This window comes from Nematolebias whitei, chromosome 4 (genome assembly GCF_014905685.2).
Source record: "Nematolebias whitei isolate Nwh7 chromosome 4, NemWhi1, whole genome shotgun sequence".
Lineage (NCBI taxonomy): Eukaryota > Metazoa > Chordata > Actinopteri > Cyprinodontiformes > Rivulidae > Nematolebias > Nematolebias whitei.
The window spans coordinates 16,691,262-16,716,569 of record NC_056501.1 but is presented as its reverse complement, the minus strand read 5'-3'; the positions used below and the strand labels follow the sequence as shown (position 1 = coordinate 16,716,569).

General features: G+C 39.3%; 1 protein-coding gene across 1 annotated transcript; it reads left to right on the top strand.

Moving 5' to 3' along the window:
• Positions 1-1,673: 1,673 nt before the first annotated feature.
• Positions 1,674-16,909, top strand: tgfb5 (transforming growth factor, beta 5). Its single transcript, XM_037675792.1, has 7 exons — positions 1,674-2,096; positions 4,606-4,769; positions 6,216-6,348; positions 6,434-6,544; positions 10,744-10,924; positions 11,322-11,475; positions 16,751-16,909. The coding sequence occupies exons 1-7, from the start codon at positions 1,736-1,738 to the stop codon at positions 16,907-16,909; spliced, it is 1,263 nt and encodes a 420-aa protein (XP_037531720.1). The 5' UTR covers positions 1,674-1,735.
• Positions 16,910-25,308: the final 8,399 nt, after the last annotated feature.

Genomic DNA, 25,308 nt, shown 5'->3' with positions numbered 1-25,308 from the left:
GGAGTGCATCAAGGTTCTGAACCCCTTCTTGTTTGCTTTGTTGATGGGCCGACTAACGTGAGGTCAGGTAGGAATCCCCGTGGGCTATGATGTTTGCAGATTATGTGATCTCTGGTGAGAACAGGGAACAGGTGGAAGAGAACTTGGAGAGGTGGACTATGTATACACTCGAAAAAAGAAGAACCGGGTGTTGGAGCCAGAAAATAAATGAAACTTGCAGGCCCTCAAGGTCCAGGATTGGATACCCTATTACGGAAACTAAAAATCAAGTTTTTGTGTTTAAAATCTTTTGAAGTTGCAACTTGACAACCCATAACTCTGCCCTTGCTAAATAGAGCTTTCCTCATGGAGAAATTGTTTTTTTTATATCTTGACTTGGTCAGACTTGGTGGACCAACTAAATATTGTTGTAACAATTAAAAGTATATAATTGTTTTCTTTCCCAGCAGGTTAGTAACTTTTTTTTCTTAAGGCCAAGCAAATGTTCAGTAGACTTTCAGGCGTAAACTCAGTGACCTTACTTATATTTAACAGAATAAGCAGCAGATAAATATAGTTTCTCAGCTGCTTCAAAGCCTTTTCAGTGCTGAAAGCATCGACCACTGTAATAATCCTGTGGTCCCACTGGATGTGACTCACAGATTATGGTAACTCCGGCACGTCAGGCCTGTGGAGATGTTTACCTGAGGAGGGAAAAAAGGCGGTGCAGCATTTTTGTGGGTAATAAATGCAAAATGTGTAGCTCTGTGTGTGCGTATACCTCTTCTGCTGAGAGGACACACACACGCAGTCCCATCACCTCCTCCTTCTCCCTCTGAGGCTCTCAGTCCAGAGCTGCTTCTCACTGAGGCTCTGCAGAGTAATGGCGGCACATCGTGCAGCAGGTCCCAGAGCTTTCAGCCCGGCACACATCAAGCTCGTTTGAAGCAGGAATTCACAAAACAAAGACTTTCTTCTAGTTTTTTTTTTTTAACTTTTGATAGAGAGACTGGATGGACCTCGCCATGTTTCTCCCACCTTAAACATTTTTTTCCACCAATATTTTAGTGCAAACAGCTTTCTTATAAATATATGTGTGTGTTTTCCAGCTGTATTTCTGGATGTGGATATGGGTCTGTTGTTTGCCGCACAGTTGCGTCTTTCAGGAGCCAAAGCGCAGCCGCTGCGCTGCCTCTGCTAAAGTGCGCAGCTCAGATTCTTGTATGGAGGATTTGCGACATGGGCTGAGCTCCTGTGATGACTCTGCTCTCCTGAAAGCTGCTCAGATTTGCGAGGATGGACGATCGGAGGGAGAAACGGATACCGCTTTGATTTCCTTTGGTCAGAATTTTAGAGAATTCCGCGTTTTTACGCAGGAAGCGGCGCGCACAACTTACAGAAGCTTGTGACTCACCAGAGTCTGACAGAAGAAGAAAACATTTGAAAAGATTTTTTTTTATTTGTGTTTTTGTTATTTTTACTAACTTAAGTGTAAACCTTAACGACTAACAATGAGTGCGTCCTTTATTTTCTGTCCAGCTTGGCGCGTGCAAGTGTTTTAAATCGACCAAAGCAGAAGAAGACATGTTTTTTTTATATTTCCACATGAGTTGGTTTTGATCAATATAACTCATTAGAAGTGGACATTTGGAGGCACAGCCCTCAGAGTGACTTTCTGAGCCACTTTACGCGCACGTCTCTTTGCGCTTTGTTTGGAGAGTTTTCCGCGGATCCTCCTCTCTCCCACTCCCGGACCATGTGGCTCCCCGGCCTCCCGCTGCTGCTGTTGCTCCGGTTCTCCGGGGTCCCGCTGGTGGAGGGGATCAACACGTGCCAGTCCATCAACCTGGAGGCGCAGAAGTCGCGGCGCATCGAGGCGGTCCGCGGGCAGATCCTCAGCAAGCTGCGCATCCGCAGCCCGCCGGACGACGATGACGACGACCCGCCGCCCGGCTCCGTGCCCGCGGAGGTCATGCTGCTCTATAACAGCACGCGCGAGCTGCTGAAGGAGCGCGCGCGGCTCGCCGAGTCCGCGTGCGAGCGCGAGAGCAGCGAGGAGGACTATTACGCCAAAGAGGTGCAGAGAATCGACATGCTGCCCCCCCGCACTGACTCAAGTGAGTTACAGGGATTCTCAACATGTGATCCGCGGTCCCCCAAGTGGCCCAACCGGAAGTTCTGGGACACGAATCTTGCACCACTGTGCAAAAGTCTTTAACCATTTCTTTATTGTTGCCACTCCTGTTTAAAGGTTCTTCAGGGTTTCTGAAGATCTTGGTTTGTCTTTGGACTTTGGCTGCTTTTTCACTCATTTTCAGTTCAGTCTAGGCTACTTGCTCATGACAGGTATGGAATTAAAAAGGAGAAAATATAGATAAAATAAACAAATAAATAAAGATCAAAGAAGACATGCCATGCTTAAAACACAAAACAATTTACAGCAGATGAAGTTAAGAAAATGAAAACGAGAAAGACCTGAAAAATGTAGCGTCCTCTAACTTCTACACTCTAAAAATAACATTTTATGAAATGTTATGTTAACAGTCATTAGAAATGTTTTCCTCGTCAAATAGGTCATGCGTCGTAATGGATTCAAAAAATTTGCAAATGTCCAAAAAGCTCATGTATCTAAATAACTCAAAGTTTGTCAAAAAACAGTGGCCCATGGCCTCAGAAAACATCTTGAGATGGTTTTTATTCAGTAAAAAGTATGGTACATTTAAGATAAAGTTTTATTTATTTAGCAATATTTAGTTGCTATAGTAGCTCAAGTTATTGTTAATAACTAAATCTATTTTTAACAAATAAAAGAAAGGTAAAAGCAGTGAATTTAAGTTAAAATAGTTGTGTAATTAAAACGTTTTTACCTTTTTGGAGGGAACTGTTTAAGTTTTCAGCTCTTTGAGAATCACCTGGTTCTAAAATACATTTTTTTTCTGTCAAACAGGTATTTTTCATAAATCTGATAAAAATGATGGGAAGACATGTCTTTGCGACTGGCTGCTGGTTGATCAAAATGAAAAGAAAAAAAAAACAAGCTAAGAGCCAGATGTAGCAAAATATTAGCAACAAATAAGGAAACGATATCTTAAAGATGAATACATGACCCCTAAAAACCATAGAGAGCGTTGCTGACACATGAGGTGTCCAGCGGGGAAGATGGACATTCCTACATTACATGGCTGCAAATTCAGAGCTTGGACAAAAAATTGTCTGTGGACTGCTGGACAGCATGTGTTATCTCTGGTGGCCATATTGAATTATTATTTAGCCTTCAGTATAGGTTGAGGATCACTCTCTGTTACTACCACACCAAATTGTAGCCTAAATTATCCAAAAATGAATGTCTTGAAGCTGAAAGAGCCATAATGGATCAAGAAAACTGACATTAGTGGAAAAATACATGAAACATAAGAAAATGCTGAAATGAGACAGTTTGCTGAATTAAACAAAAATGAGTCGAAATGATCACAGAAAAGGTTATAGCAAAAAAAAAAAAAGTAAAATAGTAGAAAAACAGTTGAAAGTTCAGCAAGGCAAGAACAACAACCCACTGAAATCAACAGAAAGAAGCTGAAGGGAGCAATATCAGAAATAATTTGAAAAAGAGCAGAGCGACTAAAACAGCTGTAAATCAAACCCGTTCCTGAACAGTGACAAGCAGGACTGGATTCTCACTGTTCAACTGCTGAACCAGTGACAACTGGTAAACAGAAACTGTAAAAAGCTGAATGAACCTGAGTTCAACATGAGCTAAAACCACACCATCACAAATGTCAGGAAAAACAGGATGTCATTAATAAAACCTAGAAGACATAAAAGCCTGAAAAACTATTCAAATTTCTTAAGAGGCATGACTCAATATTTTTGCACAGCCCTGTGTATGATGTCACTATGTGGTTTTGATTTAAGTCCTTTAACCGTGACTCTTTAAGTCTTGCCTTTCACAAAATATGTTTTAATACAAAGAACAGAAACTGCTCTCTTTTAGGCGTTGTGTTGATTCCTATAAAATTAATTTAAAACAATCTACATGAAAGTTTTTATATGACTGCTGAGCACATCAGCTGTGGTAAAAGTATTAATTTCTTAGGTGTCAATCCTAATACACTCATTTGACCTATGACCTCTGTTTATGTTGAAAAGCTGTCACTTATATGTAAAACATTTTAAGTGGCCTATGAGTAAAAATGAAAAGTACTTGTCAACAGCTTAGACTTTAAAGGCATATTTTACACAAGAAGACATGTATTTATTGTTAAATTAAGACATGTGCCCTCTGCTGCCAGAGAGGAGGAACCCCTGAGCAAGGCTCTGTGAGTTCTGTGGTGGCAGCTGACACTTGGTTTTGACAGATCTTGTGTTGGAAATTTGAGGGTATTGGTGTTAGATGCCATAATTATATAACTGAAGGTGATTCTTCATGCAGTAAAAGCCATCAGTCAGCCATACGTCCAACATGAGAGCCAACACATTTCTGCTCCAGCCTGTAATTTAGTTCAGAGACGCTCATCATGAGTAATTATGTCCGAGACAATGCCTCAGTCCCACAGTCTGAAGAGGAGCAGGGTTTTATTGGACTGCTTCTCATCTGTTTTTTGTTTTTCTGATTTCTCTTCCGTCCAGACGCCGTGCAGCCAGCAGCACCCAGCCCTTACTACAGAGTCGTCCACTTCGACGTCAGCGAGGTGGACCTGATCAACAGCACCCTGGTCAAGGCTGAGTTCAGGATCTTCAGAGCCCCCAACCCACAGGCCGGGGCCTCGGAGCAGAGAGTGGAGCTCTTTCAGGTAATTAGAAAATAAAAATGCTTTACTTCCTTTATTAGTGCACAGCCCTTCTTTGTTTTTTTTATAAGTGCCTCATAATAAAAGTTGTGTTATTGTAACTGTAGGAATTAAGAGTTTCTGTGAAAAGTCTGTGAATGCTGAGTATTGAATGATAATGCTTAAATTTGATGAACAAGCCAAAAGCTAAAAGACGCTGAACACTAGCTTAAAGTTAAAAGATGCTAAGTCTTAGCTAAAAGTTAAAATGATCAAATGCTAGGGAAAAAATCAAAACATACTAATTAGAAGCAAAAAGGAGCAGAATGTTAGACAAAAGTAGCAAAATACGAACTAAAATGATCAAAACACCAATACAATAAAAGTAGCAAAAGGAGAGCTAAAAGTTAATAGTAACAAAACACTAGCTACAAGGAGCCACAGCTAGATAAAATTAGCAAGTTCTAGCTAAAATAGCAAAAAGGCTAGCTAAAAGCCAAAAGTAGCAAAATGCTAGCCAAAAAAACTGTAGCTAAAAGGAAGAAAACACTAAATAAAATTAGTAAAACACTAAGCAAAAGCCAAAGATAGCAAAATGCTAGCCAAAGAAAACAGTAGATAAAAGGAAGAAAACACCAAGTTAAACACAATCTAAAAGCTAAGTTAGAAGCTAAGATTAGCAAAAGGATATAGCTAAAAGTATTTAAATGCTAGATGAAAAGAAGTTAAAGATTGCACAAAAATTACAAGTACCATAAAGCTACCTAAAATAGCAAAAGTCTTTCTAAAAGCTAAAAGTATCAAAATGCTAGTCAAAGAAAACAGTAGCTAAAAGAGAAAAAAATAACTAAATAAAATCAGTAAAACACTTGGTAAAAATAGCTAAAGTGTATCTCAAAAGGAAGAAAACACTAAATAAAATAAGTTAAACACTTGGTAAAAGCTAAAAATAGCTAAATGGTATAAGCTAAGAATAGCAAAAGGATAGCTAAAAGTGGTAAAATGCTAGATGACAAGAAGCTAAAGATTAGATAAAAGTTGTAAGTACCAAAAGACTACCTAAAAATAGCTAAAGCCTTGCTAAAAGCTAAAAGTAGCAACAAAAAAAAGACAAAAGTAGAACAAACCTGCAGCTGATTTCAGAGGACAGTTTTTTTTCTTTTAGGAATTGAAGACATCACAATTTATTCTATGTGGAAAAGAAATATTTTGAAATTTATAAAAATTACAAAAAACAATTTCCTGAATGAACTGAACATTTAAATTTATAAGGGTTAAACTAGCATTAAGTGCTCAGAAGTAGTTAGACTGCAAAAAGAAAAGCAACAATAAAACTAAAAAGTGTGAAGCTGAGCCAGCGCTCACACTTTAACTCATTTGGACCACTTGAAGACGTTTTTTTTTTTTTAAACAAAAAAAATCACCAAATGTTTGTTGGGCCTAAACTGGTAAAACTGTTTGTCCTATCAGCTGCTGAGACCAGAGGAAGAGAGCACCTCCACTCAGCGCTACATCGACTCCCGCACCGTTCAGCCCCGAGCCAAGGGGATCTGGATTTCTGTGGACGTCACAGAAACTGTTAAAGACTGGGTGTCAGATCCAGGTCTGGATCCGAGCCATTTTCCCATGTCGTTACTCACACAGCTGGGTTTGAGCGGTTCAGCTCATGTGTTCTTTTCTCTCTCCAGAGAACAACCTTGGCCTGAAGCTGGGCGTCCACTGTCCCTGCTGCACCTTCGTCCCGTCCACCAACAACATAGTTCCCAACAAAAGTGAGGAGCTGGAGGCGCTGTTTGCTGGTTAGTCGCTGCTGGTTTTGTTCTCATGTTTTAATCAGTGTTTGGAACGTTTCCGCCTCACTGAATGATTTGTGTTTTCTGAAGACTCTTGATGTTGGCCGATTGTGTTCAGCTGCTCTAAATTAGTCAGAGCTGCATGTCAAAATAAAATTTAGCTGTCAAGATAACCGCAGCACATACATAAACACGACTACGAGATCTTAAGAGCTGATCTCAACCTTCAGTGGTAAATGAGTTATCGTCTCCCACTGCAGAAGACAAAAGGTAGACAATGTTTTTGCCAATTTGTGTTTGTGTGTCTGTTACCAAAACATCCTGAAATTGACTCAATAATTTTTTTATAAAACTTGCAGAAAGAAATTGCTGGATGTGCCTCTACATCTGGTTAACTTTTGGAGTCAACCCCATTTGAGATGGCTGCCACAGCTATGTGACTTTAGCAAACCAGAATTATTAAAACTTCATCAATATCACAGATATTGACCTATAATTGCGTGTTGTAGTAGCCAAGAGTCATTCACAACACATACTATGAATGCGACATGTTTTGATATCGGTAGGGAACTGTTACGGCCTTCTATGCCTTCAGAGAAGGCCTAAGAATTCAGCACATATGAAATGTTATAATTAAACTTTTATTGAACATTGTATTTTATGAAATATATAAACAGTAGTCCCTCACTACTTTGCGTTTTGTTTTTCGTGGACTCGCTTTATCGCGGTTTTTCAAAATAAAATTGGACATGACACACAATTGGCTGACTGATGGATGAGCTGCATGGAATTTTTATTTAAAATAAATTATTTTAAATTATTTAGCACCTGTGTGCTGCCCACAGCTGCAGATAAAGCATCCTCCTGCAGCTGATCGGCTGATCGCCTCTCTGCAGCAGAGGAGTGGGCGTGGCCAAGAGCAGCAGGTGGCAGAGAGCTGAGTTCATGACATTCTGTGCTATTTTAGAGCAATTAGAGTTTAGAAACATTGTTTAAAATATTGCAAGAGTGTGGGAAGGGTTTAAAACACCTTCACACACACACACACACATACATATATATATATATATATATATTCATTGTAATTTTGTTTTATTTTTTGCTATTGTCTGTAATTTTCTGTCAGCTACTTTGTAGTTTAGCAATAAATTTAATCGGGAAAACATCCAATCAGATTATTTTAATGTGCGTCTCCTTACAGAAACATGTTTTAAAGTTCTTTGTCATTGGTTAGGACTTCACTGTCTTCAGAGAAGGTGCAGCTCAGTCAGACTCTCCAGGTCAAGTTTATTTTATACCTGATTGGAAAATTAACCATTCACAATGTTGATGTAGAGTGGGTGGGACCAAAACACGGGGCTCTGAGCCTTCAAGAAGGCCTTGCAGGTGTTGTAGTTTGTTTGAAAAGATTAAGATTAAATATCCCATTCAGATTTACAATTGAAATTTTCAATATTACAGTTATATTTTGTTTCATTACGTGATGAAATTGTACAAAAACAGTAAGTTCTGTGGGTTATTGTTAAACTTCAGTATGAAACATTGAAATTACATGTTGTACTTGAACGCCAGAGACTGGGTGAGCTGCATGTCATTCTAGGTAGACTTGAAACAGAAACCGGTGGACTTTTTCAGGTTATGTGTTCAGGTGGGTTGTCCCTGTCGGTTGTTCTGTTTAGTGTTAGGTTGGTAAGTTCAGGTCGTTGTTGGTGACTGTAAAAGAAGTGACACCATAAGTCAGATGTGCCTAATGAAACAAAAAAAGAGGAAAGCACTTCCTGTCCAGTGAGCTTCTGGAGTGTGAAACTGAATATAAATTGAAGTAATCTTACTGTGACTCTGTATTAAAGTAAAGATATGTATCATTTATCTGGTTGTCAAAATTTTATATCCTAACTGAAGGCCCTGCTCTTGTAGTCACGGTTCACCAGGATGGGATTTATTTATAGGCATTTATTTAAGGTGTGCAAGGCCTTTAATTTATTTTGATGCCAGCAATTCTGCAGGTCACAAGTCACGAACATAAAGAGGAGAGTGTTATGTGAGCTACTCGTGAAAGACTCGTGCACCAAGGTGCAGGAATAAAGGTGAAACTGTTCCTCCACACACTGAGATACTGTTTAATACCAGACTGCCTGTGTTGCTTCATGTTGCCCTCAAATTACTGCACTCTCAGGATTTACGCTCAGCTCTCCCTGCCAAGCTGAGATTTTTTTATATAGTTGAGTTTTTTCAATCTTGGAAAGAAAACTGCAATCTGTGATGGTGCTGTAAGACAAGCAGGGGCTTGTGTTGCCTTGTTGTGCTCCTGTGGCTCAGAAAGAGACAGAAAAGTCAAAAAGCCAGACAAACTGCAGAGGCCGTCAGAGCATCTGTCTTTCATTTTGTTTTCATCCGTTTACTCCTCAAACTTTAAAACCTGTGAAACAAATTAGTCCTACTACTGCTCCTGAGAAGAACAAAGTTTTCAGAGAAGGAAATTCCTATCTGCTCCTTTTCTGAATGTTTACTACCGTTTAAATTATAAAAGGTTTTAGAATTAAACAGTCTCATCCTGATAGGTTAAATCCTTTTAGGTGTGTAAAAATTAACCACCTATTCAAAACAGGCTGCACATATGTTCACTTTTCTTTTCACTTGTTAGATAATTTTTTTAAATTGTATGTATGTTTATGTGTATGTGTATGTATATATGTATATGTGTATATGTGTATATATGTATATATATATATATATATATATATATATATATGTATATGTGTGTATATGTGTATGTGTATATATATATATATATATATACAGTATGTATATGTATATGTGTACATATATGTTTATGTATACTGTATATGTGTTTTTTAAATGAAATGAATAAATTAATAAATAAAAAAAATAAATAAAAATAAATAAATAAATAAATAAAGTGGTAGTTCAGATGTTTTGAAGAGGGGTTCTGTTAGTTATCAACAGTTATTGTCTTACCTGTTCTAGACAGCTTTTTAAATGACCACAGTTTGGTGAAATAAAGTTTAACTTTGATCAAATGGATGAGCTAAAGTCTGAGCAGGGCTGAAACAAAGGTGGGTTGCTTCAGAATTTAGCACTGTTTTTCCAAACTGAATCATTCAAAGAACTTCTGTATTTACAACCAGTAAGATACCAGTAAGAAATACCATTTTCTGTGAAAATGCAGCGTGAACGCTGAGTGCTGGATGATGCTGAACAAGATGAAACTGAGTTGTTACAGCTAAAAGAAGCACTAGCTAAAAGCTAAAAGTGGCAAAACGCTAGCTAAAAGCAGCAAAAACTTAGATATAAACTAGAAACACCAAAATGATAGCTATAAGTTAAAAAAAAAAGAGTAGCTCAACGCTTTAAAAAAGTTGCTAAAAACAAAATGAAGCCAGTTAAAGGCTAAACATATCAAAAGATTAGCTAAAAGTAGCAAAGACTTGCTAAAAGCTGAAAGTGAAACAGTAGCTAAAACTAAAAGTAGCATAAACAAGAGCAAAAAGTAAATATGCTGAAGCAAAAAGTGACAAAAGGCTAACTTAAAGCTTCGCAACACTGGCAAAAAGCTATGAGTAGCAAGAAGCTAGCTAAAAGCTAAGTGCAAGGTGTTAGTATGGAGAAAATATTTGTAAATCAAGTTAAATATTAAAAAAATATATATATATAAAAGTTATTAAAACTAAAGTCGTAGCATCCATCCTTTGAATGAGCTGATGGCTGTAATGTATTTTATTATTTTTTTGTTGCTCCGACCCACAGCGAGTGAAATCGCATGAAAGATATTTTTATTGTTCTACGCTGGATGTCTGTTCCGATGCAAACCTGAGCTCGAACCTGCAGCCTCAGTATTATGAGACCACAGCACAGACCACTGAGCTACTGGGACCCACAAACCCAGACTAAAATAGCACAATGTATGCAGAAGTTATTAGATTGCAAAAATAAACATAAAGAAAATTAAAAAAATCAGGAACTAAACATGTGAATACTGAATCATCACTCACACTAAGAATAAATCACCATCTTTCTAGAACATTTTAAAATATCTCAACTTTATCTATTCATCTTTTGTTAGCTCTAAAACTGTTTCATATTAAAAAGAGACAAAGCCCTTTTCTTTCTTGTAGAAATAATGAATATGATTTTATTTTAGAGGACTTGAGACCGTACTGACCGTCACGTTGGGCCCTCTGTAGGTGTGGATGATGAGCGTCTCCGTCAGATGAGAAAGCCAGGTCAGGTTAAAGGCCAATCAGACTTCAGCACCAAGACGCCGCACCTCATCCTCACCCTGCTGCCCAGTGACAGAGTGGACAACCCAGCCAGGAAGAACCGAAAGAAGAGGGCGGCCGCCACAGACACCACAACCTGCTCCCGGTAAACCGCCAAACAAGCCGCTCGTGTGCGGTTTTCTTTGACTGACAGCCCTGAAACGTCTCCGGGGTTTGGAGTTCTGTAAAGCTGATGTATAGTTGTGGTTGATTTCCTTTTCCCCTCATCCTTACCCACTTTCTCAGGCTATTGTGAGGCAGAACTGACAGTAGAGACCCTGTGTTTAGAGTGCAGCCCAGCAGGCGTGCCGGGTTTTATTTAGACTACCTCGCGCTGCAGGGGGAAGCTCTGGCAGCCTCGTGTAGTCATTACTTTGCGATGGCTGGTTTCTCAGTGCTAACCTGGTATAATTTTCCCATGACCCAGATTTGAATGGCCGCCTCAGACATAACAGAGCTGGACTGGAGCTGAAATACATTATGTCTGCTTTTGTGTGTCTCAGAGGCTCGGATCAGGGCTGCTGCCTGCGCTCGCTCTACATCGACTTCAGGCGTGACCTCAACTGGAAGTGGATCCACGAGCCAAAAGGGTACAAAGCCAATTTCTGCGCCGGCAACTGTCCGTACCTCTGGAGTGTCAACAACCACTACAACATGGTGAGTGTCAAGGGCTGGCTCGTTCTGTCAGATGACTCGTCTACAGAGCTGAGTCTGCATCTAGTCCCTGCTCAGGTTTTAAATGATCACACGCCTTTCATGGCAGAGGGCAATAATGTAATTACCTGTGCCCGAGCGTGTTGGTGTATTTGTTTGCAACATAACTCACAAACCACTATCTTGTGGACGCCACAGCTAAACAGACTTTAGCGCATATAAAAATGTTTATAACTCAGACAATTTTTACAAATACTAAACTAACTATGGTGGAACCTTTCAACAAAGAAGAATCCGTCCAGAGGACCTGCTCAACCTTTTTAGATTTAGCTTATGGAGTCCTTGAAAGAATGCTGGTTTCATTGTTTCTTAGTCAGCAATAAATCAGAGATGCACTCGTCACAGTTTCCAAGACTGATTCAGATTTTTGTACAATTCTAACTTGCTGATTTTGATTTTAGCCAAAATTCTAGTTTCTGTCTAAGAACATATAACAACATATAGGGATTATAATTTCTGGTTAAATTAAACATTTAACTGCACCACAGTGCAGCTCATTCATAAGCAAAATTTTAGCTGTTTATCCTGTTTTTTGTTGTTGTTGTTGTGGCACACGTTAAAATATAAATGTGCACTTAATGAGTCACCAGTTTTAAAAAGCCTGAACTGTGGAGTAAGCAGCAGACATACCTGTGTAAAATAAATAAAATAAATAAATAAATAAATAAATAAAAGAATCACTGTACTTTTAGTAGACTTTTTCAGCTCTTGCATTTCCTCTTTTGTTTTTAAACACCCAACAGATTTGACGCCTAACAGTCTTTTTCATTCAGGGAACATTAAAAAAAAGAACATATTATGAACCAGCTGCTTAACTGTGGTGCATTGACAGTCTAAATAAAAAATAAAATGTCATTATCACTTGGCTTACATGGCGCATTTAGTGACCAGAAAGAAAATGTGGCAAAAAGTGGAGGGAGGCAGGATGACCCAGCTCGAACGTTTTTAACAATTCATGACAAAACAAAAGCAGAACTCTGGGACGAGACAGGTCCAAGTGACCAGATCTGCTGATGAGTTTATCAGCAAGAAAGAATAAAGCCACCAATTTCATCAGAACAGGAGGATCTTAACGCCTTAGGAGCGCCATGACCTGGTATTTACCTGTGAACAGGTATGCATCATCCATGACCATTCTGTTACAATCAGGACATCTCAAAGGGGTTATTAGCTTCTTATCAGTAACTCTTATTTTCCAAAACAAACGTGAGCTTTTTGAAAGTCAGATTACCTGGTGACTAGTCAAACGTGTCAAGTTTAAAACGGTCCTATTCCATTCACTAGACAATCAGTTTATCTACAGTAATCATTAAGGAAATGTAACTTTTGCTAAAAATGAAATGATTTTGTTCAGTCCCCATTTTCATACGTGACAAAGTCCAAAATGAGTTTCATTCTCCTCCAAAACAATCGAACCATCCCAGAGAGGCTGAATCCTCCAGGGAAAAAAATGAAAGAAAGAATCCACAATGTGTGAATAACCGAGTTTAGAAATGTAACAATTATGCTTCTTGTTATTTTTTGTTTAGTGTTTTTGTTTCAGCAAGACAAGCCACTTGCTGTTACAGCTCTGGCTCAGCTGTAAAAAGCTTCACGTTCGTGCAGTCGGACTCTTCACACGCAGTTTCTGAACAGCTAGAAACGACAGAAAACATTTCACTCTTTAAAACTGTACTCTGTCCTATTTTTCTAACGTTGACAGAGTCGCTAAAAGATGCATTTCCAAATCGTTTTTTTTTTTTTCAGTTTCGTCAGCTGACAGATTGTTTTTGTACTAGTTTGATTAAATATGGACTTTAAATTATTTTTATGTCATTGCATTTTTTTTCTTCTTTATTTAGAGTTTTTATGCAGCGTGCCAACTTTTTTTGGAAGTAAATACATTTCCACAACCATTTCCACTGAGGCCAATCGGAGACAAATGAGTGTTTTTTTTTTTCTTTCCTAAATATTTTTTCCTCTGATCTGAAGATTCATGATGTTTTGTGCTGAATAATTTCAGTGGAAACCCTGACAGACATCTCAGAGTGGAGACGCAGCCAAACTACATAAACAGAAACATCTGCGATTGTCAGAAAAATCTCAGCAGCTTCTCGGTCTTTTCTGGCGAAACGCTCCGGTCTGGTCCAAACTCCAATCAGTTCTCAGCGGGACTTTAATACGCAGACTGTTAGAAACACAGCTGATGTTTTTTCTTTCTTTAAATGAGCTTGAAGTGCATTGTTTGTGGTGACTGAACACTACAGTTAGCTCATGCTGGTTAACCCCAGACTCATAAATGGGCTGCCACTTCTCAGAAGTTCGTTACTGAACATATATGTTTAAACAGCACGGCGTGTTCGTCTCGTGGACCTCAGCTGTGGGCACGGAGCCTTTACGACCATTAAAACCCGTCAAGAACTTCTCAAATCTTCTCATTTACTCAATTTGACACTGAAGTTTCCAACAGTGAAATGTTTTACTTTAATGAAGACATCTTGTTTATGTGGAAGTAAAAAAGACTGGAAGCGTTACAAGATGAAGTAGCAACAGTTTAACGTTCTTTGACTGGAATTCATTTGTTCAGAAAACTTTCATCTAAAAAAATATAATATTTACACCGTCTCATCACAGCTGCGTGGGCGCGATTGGATGAAGTTTGATAAAAGAAATAACCTGATAATTTGGAAATTGTTGCTCTTTTTTTGTAGCTTGACTGGAAAATCAGAACCGTACATAGAGAAAATATAAAACGAGCAACAAGTGTGGAGAGACTGGCTACAAAACTCTCCACAATGACAAAACATACTGGTTTTTCTATGTTTTTAAAGTCCAATGTATGCCATTTACTCATGGCTCGAAAGTGATTTTTTACTTTTTACAATATGTAGCTTCATCCTTCCATCCATAGCTTTGTTTGGACATAGTTTTTTTCTAACAGCTGATGGGTTTCTGGAGAAAAATGAATAAATGAAAACCGTTACAGGTTGAGCCATCCATCCATCAATTATATTTACCCGCTTCTTGTTTTTCGGGTCGCGGGGGGTCACTGGTGCCCATATCCAGCAATCACTGTGCAAAAGGCGGGGGACACCCTGGACAGGTCCACGTTCATCACAGGCACAGCCATGCACGCTTTAGAGTCACCAGTCAGCCTAACATGCATGTTTTTGGTCTGTGGGAAGAAACCAGAGTACCTGGAGAAAACCCACGCACGGATAGAACATGCAAACTGCCCCCAGAAAGGCCCCCAGCTGGGATTCAGTCCGGTGACCTTTTTGCTAAGAGGCATCAGCTCTACTAACTGCGTCACCGAGCCACCTAGAGAGGCTGAGCCCTCTAAAATATCTGTGTAGCTTAGAAACGTCAACTTAAAGTAACTTTTGCCCAGTTCTAGCAGATGTTTCATCGATTCACACCAGTGCATCATGGTTAGAGTCCAATTAACCATTAAAAAAGACTGATACCTGTTGGTGTAAGGTCGAACCAAAGCCGGATGATCAGACTCATCAGAGTTACAGATCATTGGTGTGGAGTCTAAATGAAGGATTTCTGAAAGTTTGTCAAAGCGTCTGTGTGATTCTCAGAGCACAAGATAAACATCTAAAGGCAGAACTTGTGAAGGTTCGTGATGGAAACCAGCTTCTGAACACCACCACAATAATGCCACATTGTCATTTTGTGTATCTTTTCTGCAACAGAAAAAAGTAAAATAAAGATGGGCAGTATATTTATCTACTTGAAGGTACTCGTTGCAAAGTATAAAGCCAAACATTAAAAAAGTTTTTCTGAACTATATCAAATAGAACAGTGTCAAAGTTCATGCTCAATAATCCAGGTAAAATATCCAACAAAGTTAAGTCAGGATGGTTTCTTTTTTTGTTGAGACATTTCGCCCTTCATCCAAAGGACTTCATCAGTTGACCCATAGTGGGCCAACCAGTTTACTGGTGATAAGATGGTTTCTGGGGCCCACCCTCTCCCTCATTGATTATTCTGAGGCAGCCATAGCTAAAGTGGTTCAAAACATCAAAGTTCATGCTCAATAATCCAGGTAAAAAATCCAACAAAGTTAAGTCAGGTCATCAGACTGATGAAATCCTTTGGATGAAAGACGAAACGTCTCAACAACAAAAAAAAAAAGAAATCATCCAGATGACCTGACTTAAGTTTGTTGGATTTACTCTGGTAGTTTTCCAGATATATTGATATGCAATTTGTAAATGCAGGTACGCACTCAGTGTAAACAAAGACTTTTGCTGAGTCCTCTAAAACCTTGTGGAATCTTAAGTCACATGACTGATCTACATTACTCTGACTGCAGTCTGTGGAGGTGAGCAAACATGGTGAAGACATACGTGGAGTTTCCAAGAAGTTTAGGAGGAAATATAAAAGTGAATCTCCTGCTAAACATAAAAGAAAAGAGAGATTAAGACAACTGTCCAGAATTAATCACATTTGCTACCACAATTTTTATTTAGGGATACATCAGCCATTGATGTAAGAAAATATAATACAGATTTTGTTTCTTACTTTATATTTTTGTCTTTTTATGGCTTTGCAGTGACTTCCTTTAACAAGCTGGAGCAAACTTCCAGGAAAGCGGCTTTAAGAAAACCCAGAATCTGATACTAAACCTAGAAAAACTTTAAACTGCCTGCACTTTGATGCTCCTAATTTACTCTGGTTTGAGTTGAATGGTTTTGGTCACAGCGTGTTAGGTTTATTCCCAGTGAAACTGGAAATTTTATTGTTGCCAAAGGTGCTTTAACAAGATACTACGAGAAGAGTCTAAATAGTTCACGCATATTTGATTTTTTTATGTTATATTAATCATACGTTTATTCCTTTGTCCCTGTTGAGTTGTGTATATTCATATATATATATATATAAAAAAAGAGGAGGATGAAATAAAAATGTGGTAAATGTGATAGAGTCCAGCAACTTTCCATCAGGACTGTATCTTGACTGACTTTTGGCTGCAGCTTTATTTTTACTGTACAGTTGTGAGAATGCCATAAGTTTTCTTATATAACCGTTTCCCACAAAGTCAAACCACAAGTCAGTTGCTTGGCAATGCACGAAAACAGCTCCACAACTCTGTTGTATAAGAACTAAAAATGCAAAGACTTGGCCAAACCCCATGTTGAGGCAGAATCTCATCACTCGCAGTAAAAGGATGGTGCAGAAAATTCACTTTTATTATGATCACTTTTAATGAAATGTCTCTTTTGGTCAGATCCTGCCTTTGTACAACAAGCTGAACCCCGAGGCCTCAGCGACGCCCTGCTGTGTTCCTCAGGACCTGGAGCCCCTCACCATCATGTACTTCATCGGCCGCACCCCTCGCGTTGAGCAGCTCTCCAATATGGTCGTCAAATCCTGCAAGTGCCGCTGAGGGGAGCAAAGAGAACGATTTAGGAGTAAAGCAGCGAACTGCTCCTTTAAGATGGAGCCTCTGCTTTGTTTGATCCCTTTTGGCAGAGACAAGTCAAAGTTTTATTCTTCACAGTCATGAAAGCTTCTCTTCTTTATTTGTCCGGAGTTTTCCATTTGATATAGGACACTGTAAATATGATGACATAGCTTTATTAAACCAGTGCTTGTGTATTAAAACTTTTAAAAAGTGTTGTTCGGTCTGTCTGACTCTGGCGTGATCATCTTTCTGCAGCCGTGGGCAGTGCAGGCCAGACGTGCTTGTTTTAGGTTTGGAGGTGTTGATTTGAAGGAGGCGGCGGGGCAGATTGCACATTCAAACACGCAGGAGGCAGGGAGCAGATAAAAAAGAGAGGCATAAGCTGCATCCAGGCCAGAGGCCCCGTGCCAGCTCTCTGTGGTCCCGGGCTGAAATCTGCCCGCCGTAAACAGGATGTAAAAGGTTTCCAGACACCAACCCGACCACTCACAGAACGCCAGATTTAAACACTCCCCTCGTCTCCTCTGTCTCTCTCTCTGCCTGTTACTCGAGGTTCTGGGATTTGTGGTGGGAGGAGAGAGGGAGAAAAGAGTGGCTTTGAAAATGAGATGTGGGATGGATGATGGGGCTCGATTTGGAACAGCTACACGTTTGGAAGGTGGTATTTTGCAGCACTGGCAAATTTGTAACTTTTTGGGTCATGCCAGATCATTATATAATCACACTTTCAGGCTCTTTTTTTTGTTTTCTTTTTCTCTCAACACTCATTCTGTTATTGTAGAAGGTTGTTGACCCTTTGCTCATCCTGTGCTGTGATTACATTTTATCATACCTGTGTTTACCAGCAGCCTCCCTGATGCAGCCTTTCTACACCCAGCCATCCACACGCACCACTTTTGATAGAACGCTTGAAATAAAAAACATCCCTGGGACTCGTTTTAAATATAGGCTCACTGGTATGCCAGTGGTTTGTGTGTGAGAGGGAGACAGAGAGCGACGGGGTGTGCTTTATATATATATATATGTGTGTGTGTGTGTGTGTGTCGAGTGAGGTCATGCGTGATAGGACAGAAATGATTCCTTAAGTTTTATCGTGAGTTTTATTGTAATTGTATATAAAACACATTGGCAGATGTTCTCTTTGTGACCCATCTAAAAGTAAGATGTGGATGCTGTTTTGTTTTTGTTTTTTTGTAAGTATGGGTGTGTGTCTTTATAAAAACCTGGGTGACAATAAAGTTTTAGTACAACAGGAAGTAGTCCATTCACAGCAAAATACACGACTGCCACAACAACAAGCAGCTATAAATGTATTAGGCAAGCTGGTGGTTTTCATAAGTTTACTGGAGTCGGACCATTACCACAAAAAAATATTGGTTTTAATTTGTCTGGCTGTAAAATTGTGTAACTGGATACCACAAACATTGTCCTGGTTGGTGCCTCAGCTGTTTGTTTTTTTGATATCTGGTGACTTTCACTTTACTCAAGATTTTAGACAGTACAATCTAAATTACTTTAACTGGAAATTTATTTTAGATACTGAAATAATAAATACGTAGAAAATGTTTGACTTTTTTTTTTTTTTAGAAACTATTTGGTTTAATTTCTTGCAGCTGTGATTTTCACACTGTTCACCATCTGATCCACAGCGCATCAGTAGCAGAGACGACTGGTTTACAAATTTGCATTTTGCTACTCTACAACCAAACTACAATTAGCTATTTATTCATTCATTCAACTTTTATTTAGACAGGTTAATCCCACTGAGCCACGGGGACTCATTTACAAGAGAGACCTGGTTTTAACAAAGAGAAATTAACAAATTATGACATGAGAATACAAATAGCTCAACCATTGTATTCATCTCTATTGTTTTTTTAATTTCTTGTAACAGTTAAAGCAACAAATGACCATCATTTTTAATCTTCATTTTCATATAATTATCTTAAGATTCTTTATTTTGTCTCTTGACTCACAGTGGGGTACCAACCCAATTTAAGAATCACTGTTTTAGACCATTTCTCCACAATCCTGTGTATTTATGCAATCTTTGTGTACACTACGTTCCTTCATTTTGTAACAGCAACAGTAAAAAGCGTAGCCAACACACTGTGTAAACAGATCTCATGCTGTGAAACTTGCTCCTTCCAGAAATAATACAAGATTCACGACTGAAAAGCTAAAGTCCAACTCAGAGCCCTGCTAAATAAATAAGCTAAATTCAATTCAGTTCAGTTTATTTATGTAGTGCCAAGTCACAACAGAAGTTGTCTCAGGGCACTGAACAGAAACATTTGCATACATAAAAAGTCAGTTATTAAAGTTATAAGTAATAAATACTGAGCATGCATCAGGATAAGTAATAAATAAATCTGCTTTCAAATTTAAACTGAGTTCAAACTTTTTTAGGTTTACATAAATGTATTTTCTTAAAGTTTGTGGATAAATCATATCCAATAATAAATCAAAACAGCAGTCCTTGAGGACGTGAGCACATCACCTGCTGCCTTTGATGCTAAACTTCAGTATCAAAGACTTTTAACTAAAATCCCTTTATGGTTAAAAAAACAGGTGATAAACATTATAGATGATTATGCACATAATATTGGTTAGTGCTTGGACAATGTGTCTGAGCTAACACAGGTGAAAATGCACATACCAGTTAAAGCGAGCAATAAAAATCAAAGCTGATAGCATAGGTGCTAGTATTAGCATGTCGTGGTAAATTGGGCTAACTGAATGTTCAAAACTGGCCTTAATGTGCATATTGTTACAGTGTTCAAATCCATAAGAAGAAGCACAAAATATTCTCATCAGCTTTATTTATTTTTATTAACCTTTATTAAACCAGTCAAATCCCACTGGGATCTCTTGTGAGGGAGGACTGGGCCTGAGGGCAGTGAAAACATTCAGTTTTGTCTAGCTTGTATTGCCTAGATTAGTTAGCCTGGACATGGAGGAGCGTGACAAAGAGCAAATTCTACTTGTTTTATAATTTGCAACAAGAACACACGCTGCTGCCATTAGTACTCAGAGGTCGGAGTTCAAACTCAAAGTTGTCTTCACCCTTTAACATCCCCAAAATTAATTTCCTATTGGTTAATTGATGGGCAGCATGGCGGCTCAGATGGTCTCAGTGAGAAAGGTCACTAGATCAAATCCCAGCCGGGGATCTTTCTGGGTGAAGTCTGCATGTTCTCTCTGTGCACATGTGGGTTTTCTACAGATACTCCGGTTTCCTCCCACAGACCAAAAACATGCACGTTAGGCTGATTGTAACTAAATTGTTCCTAGGTGGGAGAGAGAGTTGTTTGTCTTGTTTGTCTCTATGTGTCCCTGCGATGGACTTGTGACCTGTTAAAGGTGTCCTCAGCCTCTTGCACAGTGATAGCTGGATGTGGGCACCAGTGACCCCCATGACCTGAAAAAGGAAGAAGCGGGTAAAGATAATAGATGAATGGCAGGTTAATTGACTGATTACCTTTATGAGTCAACCTGACTCAAGTTGGCCACCATATTTAATTAATCTGGGTAGAACAGCGCAGTTTTACAGAGTTAAAAGTTAGGACAGTACTATCTAAGAGTTATCTCCATACCAAACACTGAGTACTGACAGATAAGACAAGATATGTTTAAAACATTGGCACGTAATATGGTTGGCAATATGTCTTTCTTCAAGAAATGCTACTTTCATATTTGTTTTATTTACAAAGAGGTCCAGGTTTGTGTCTAAACTGCATCAATGTCCGAATAATGCAAAGAAATTCAAACTGTTTGCCAGATATTGCACTTGTTTTTTAAGATGAAGTGAAGTTGTTCTTTCACTGTGTGTGTGCATGTATGCGTGTGTTGGGGGTGTCAGTGCTCCGGCTGTGGTGAGGCTCCTTCCCCCCTTGAGTAAACTAGCCCCAGCATCTGTTAGTCTTTTCCACTTAACTACCTCTTGCTACGTCCAACCTGTACTTATCCCACGATACAGCTCCTCACTGTTCCGTCTCACACTGGTTCCTTATGTCCTTGGGAGACACAAATACTCTAGATACTGACCCTCCTCTTAAACGTTTGCATGTACGCCCTTCTTTCATCATAAGCCATGTCTGTGCCTCTAACCTTGGCAGTGTGCACAAACCCCCAGGGCATCAAGTGCACACCCATACATACAAACATACATATGCCATGATTCATGAGTCTGGTTTTCAACACGTCAACCAAACCCGTCATACTGGCAGAAAATGTAAAGGGGCCTTTGATAGAAGCTGTAAAACATTCCCGAGAATGAACAGAGGGCAGTTTTTCTTACGTGTACCTCCTGCTTTAGGCTCACATTACAGGTTTGGATGAAACTTCAGGCTGAAGTCATGCATATTTATTTCAGGCAGCTAAACTAAAGCACAGCTCTCAGGGCAACAGGATGCCATGAGCACAGAACAAAGTTATACACAACAGAGACATGACACAGAAGTAAACATAATATAAAGATATGTGGTCTTGGTATTATTGAAGCCATGATTTTCAACCAGCAGTTGTGGATGAATAGTTAAGGCCCTGATGAGACAAAACAGCTGGGTTTTCTGTAAATCCATCAGTCTTTTATTTTGACTCTAGTTTTGTCAGGGTCTAGTTATACACCTGCTGTGCTCATTAGATGAGTGGCAGGATGCACACAAAGAACCTCAGAGGGCTGAAACAGAGACACATGTAACTCTTTAGTTATGCTGCTGTTGGCAAAATATCTTTATATGTGACTGCTCTTTTAACTCTGCCATATTTACCCTCAGTGTGTACTCATAGACAGACCCTGATGGACAAACTAGGACTAAGCCCCTCCATATGCACCTGGGTCTTGAACTTCTTAAACAGGCCGCAGTCTGTGAGCATCCACAACTTCTCCTCCTCCACCATAACCCTCAGCACTGGCTCCCCTCAGGGCTGTGTGTTGAGCCCCCTCCTTTTCACTGTGCTCAAAAATGACTGTGCACCTACCCATGCAGAATGTCATATTATAAAGTTAGCAGATGATACAGTGGTGGTTGGATGCGTCACAAACACTGATGAGTTCAGCTACAGGCAGGAGTGGAACACCTGGAGAGCTGGTGCAAAGAGAATAACCTTCACATCAATGGGAAGAAGACGAAGGAGATGGTCGTGGATTTCAGACAGAACAAACGCACCTTCACCCCCTGAATATATGAGAAGCTGCGGTGAAAGTGGTCTTCAATTGCAAGTACTTGGGTGTGCACCGGAATGATAACCTCAGCTGGGGCAACAACACCACCAGCCTGATCAAAAAAGCTCATCAGAGACTCTTTCTCAGACGGCTGAGGCGAGCTGGTCTGGGAAGCTCAGTCCTCACCTCCTTCTACAGGTGTGCAGTGGAGAGCATCCTGTGCTCCAGCATCAACATGTGGCATGGAGGCTGCACAGCTGCAGAAAGAAAAGCTTTACAGAGAGTGGTGAAGGCTGCACAGAAGTCTGTTGCAGTCAGTCTCCCCACCATCACAGACATCTACACCTCCAGATGCAGGAAGAGAGCCACCTGCATCATGAAGGACCCCACTCACCCAGCACACACTTTTTGCCCAGCTTCCCTCAGGCAGGAGGTTGAGGAGCATTAAGTGCAGAACCACTAGACTGAGGAACAGCTTCTACCCTGAAGCCGTTAGATTCATGCAAATCTAATCAGGATAATCACTGTGAAAAAAAAAATCAGTGTAATCACCACTTTGATTGTTATGTGCTGCTGATTATCCATGCAGCTGATCTCATGCTGCTGATTATCCATACAGCTGATTGCATGCTGCTGATTTATTTCATGCAGCTGATCTCATGCTGCCGATTTATTTCATGCTGCTGTGTTCATTCGTACTCATCTGCTCACACAGACTCATGTTGGTGCTGCTGTTGTTCGGTGTATTGTTTTTGCACTATTAAGTGTTTTGTGTATTCTTAGTTTATTACTTTATTACTGTTTTCTTTTACAATTTATACTTTTGCTATCGTTGGATGTAACTGGGACCCTGTGTACACAATTTCGTTCCACCTCATGTACCACATGTGATGCGAATGACAACAAAGAACCTTGACTTGACTTGGCATGGTATTACTGCTGTGATGTGTTTTTCTGGCTCTTAGGTTTGTTCGTGCCCTTTTCCTGTTTTCTCATTCTTCAGTAACTTAAAGCAGATTGACGTCCTTCCTGACTTTGGTACTGCAGGTCTCTTCCTGTTAAAAAACAAAACATTGCCTGCCAATCTGTGCTGGCTCAAAGATTCAGATGAATAATCTCTGCAATTCACTGGCTTTCCAAGCAGACATAAAAAAAATAATAATAAATCAACATGTTAACTGACACAGGTTTTATTTGGACTGATTTACTTGTTCTGTATATTGTCCTGAGATCATTTTCATTGTTTATTGGGTGCTATATAAAGTGAAATGATCACAACTGCAACAATAAATACCCAGAGCAAAGTAACTGAGTGTAACAGACTCAAGTAACTCGGGATAAAAGGTGAAGTGGTATTTATTTACAGAGTGATATTTAGAGGAGACACTGGGAAGATCTGCAAAGGAGGGAGACGGGTAAGTATGGTTTCCAGATTATGTAGTGGTAAGGGTAGAATTAAATAGTATTATTCTTACAGGTCACGTGTGGTCCGACGGCACAGAGAGGAGGGTGGAAGATTCCAGGTATGTATGATGGCAGGCAGGTTGAAGGCAGGCTGGCAGACAGGTGAGCAGCAGAGCAGGTTTAGGTTAAAGGCAAGCGGAGTTACAAGACTGTACTCAGCTTGTGGACACGGAGAACGGAGAAGTCCAAAAGGATGTTCGGTAATTAAGACTAGGAGGACAGAGAGAAGAACTGATAAGTAAAATTCTTAGTTTTAGAAAACACAAGCAGGATGTCGCAATATTGGTTGTACATGATGGCTGTGGCTGAGTGATTAGAGCAGTCATCCTCCAATGCAAGAGTTGGGGTTTCGATTCCTCCAGAGGTTACATGCTGAAGTGTCCCTGGGCAAGACACTGAACCCCTCATTGACTCCGATGTGCCCCATCCGTGCATGAATGTGATTTAAAAGCACTGATTATTCTTTGTACAGATGTAGTAGATTACTGTATGAACGGGTAAATGAGGCCACAGATTGTAGTGTAAAGAGCTTTGAGTATCTTGATAAAATAGAAAGGTGCTTTATAAGTACAGACCATTTACCATTCATGTGCCTCCCATCGCACACGAAAAGACAGTTATTACCCACAAGCTGTCAGATTACTGAACTCTTAATAAATATACATTAACATTGCACCCAGCCACATCTGTGACACCTAATATTTGTTGCTGCTGTACTATGTGGCTGTATGATGTATGTCACTACTTTACTATAATTCAGTTCTCAATGTCACTACCTGTGCAAGAACATGTCACAGAACCTGTGTCGTATGTGTTATGTGCAATATGTGCATTTAAGCTTATATTACCTGTGAAATACTTATTTATAAGAATTCATCCTACTTGCACCGTTATATTCTACAGTGTTGTTGTTTACTATATTTCTTTTGGACCTTGTAAATATATTTATTTTTCACGTTTGGGACTTTATTTTGTACCCTTATTGCACGCTTTGGTATTTTCTTGTTTGTTTTTTTTTGTTGTTGTTAGCAAGTCGATTCGGTTCTTCTCATCCTAAACATTTCATTGCATTGTTGACCTTGTGTTAACCTGCATATGACAAATAAACAACTTAACTTCTGGTATCCAATGTTCCAGAGAACACTTCAGCAGACCATTATACACCTGGAGCTCAAATGGCCACAGCTCTGCACACTGGCGCCGCCCTGCCACTCAGGAAGCTTTAAGGAAAAACACTGGAATCCCATAAGTGCAAATTGAACACTCCAAGACAAAGAAAGTTAACATGAGGTTTAGTAAACTTATTATTTTTTATAAGTATGTTCAAATTATTAAACTTGTTAAACTCAGGAAAATATTTAACTTTACCAGGTAAAATGTGATGCTGTTACTTAGAGGTATGGACGGCATTAAGGTTCAGATTCTGACTGGACTGTGTTTTAGACTCTGAAACAAACTCAAAAATTTTAAACATCATTGGACAAAGAACCAAAACTTTCCAATAAAACAACCACATAGTTGTTGAAAAGTACAGAAGGGGAAACATTCTGTAAAAGCTGAATGAGTAATCAGATGTTAATAATATTAACTGCATTTAAATTGTTGATGACCAAATTTCCTGAAAGACACTAAAACAAATAAAGTCAGATTTAGTGAAGTCTTTCAAACCAGCAGGAGGCACAAAACTCATTACGGATGTTTTGATATATACAGTATATATATATATATATACAGTATATATATATATATA